The following is a 469-nucleotide window of genomic DNA, read 5'->3' as shown; positions in this document are numbered from 1 at the left end:
TTTTTTCTTCATTCTTGTATATATAACATAGGCTAGCATAGGCTAGACCCTTAACCCCCCCCCCTCCTCCTCATTTGGGACGATCCCCTTAAAGGGAATAAAAACATGCGAGGCAATTTTAGACTTTATTAAAAACAACAACATTTATGTCATATCACTGCATTTAATCATCTATATACAATAGTTATTATATGTATTTCAGTAATATGAACAGGAAGATCCTTGAACCGTCTTAGTGAATCGAGACATATCAACCCCGATTTTACTGAAGGCGGCTTCGCAACGTCGAATGTACTTGTCCGAAAGGCTTGGCGAGCGGGAGAAGATGAAGGAGAAGTCGGAGTAGTATCCGAAGTTGTATTCGGTGCAGGAGTAGACGCAGGAGAAGTTCTCGTAATCCGTATCGAGGATGACATAGGGAGCGATCCAAGCTGAAAGAATGAGAAACGTTTTATACTTTTACCTCAAC

General features: G+C 40.9%; 1 protein-coding gene across 1 annotated transcript in view; it reads right to left on the bottom strand.

Annotated features, from left to right (window-relative positions):
• Positions 1 to 143: 143 nt before the first annotated feature.
• LOC119593467 (crustacyanin-A1 subunit-like) overlaps positions 144 to 469 on the bottom strand; it is a 1,181-nt gene continuing 855 nt past the window's right edge. The window contains exon 4 of the mRNA XM_037942395.1: positions 144 to 431. Within this exon, the coding sequence (XP_037798323.1) occupies positions 199 to 431 (233 nt within the window). The 3' untranslated portion in view covers positions 144 to 198. The remainder of the gene's footprint in view (positions 432 to 469) is intronic.

The sequence above is a fragment of the Penaeus monodon genome, chromosome 32 (genome assembly GCF_015228065.2).
Source record: "Penaeus monodon isolate SGIC_2016 chromosome 32, NSTDA_Pmon_1, whole genome shotgun sequence".
Taxonomy (NCBI): Eukaryota; Metazoa; Arthropoda; class Malacostraca; order Decapoda; family Penaeidae; genus Penaeus; species Penaeus monodon.
This window is presented reverse-complemented; position numbering and strand designations above follow the sequence as displayed.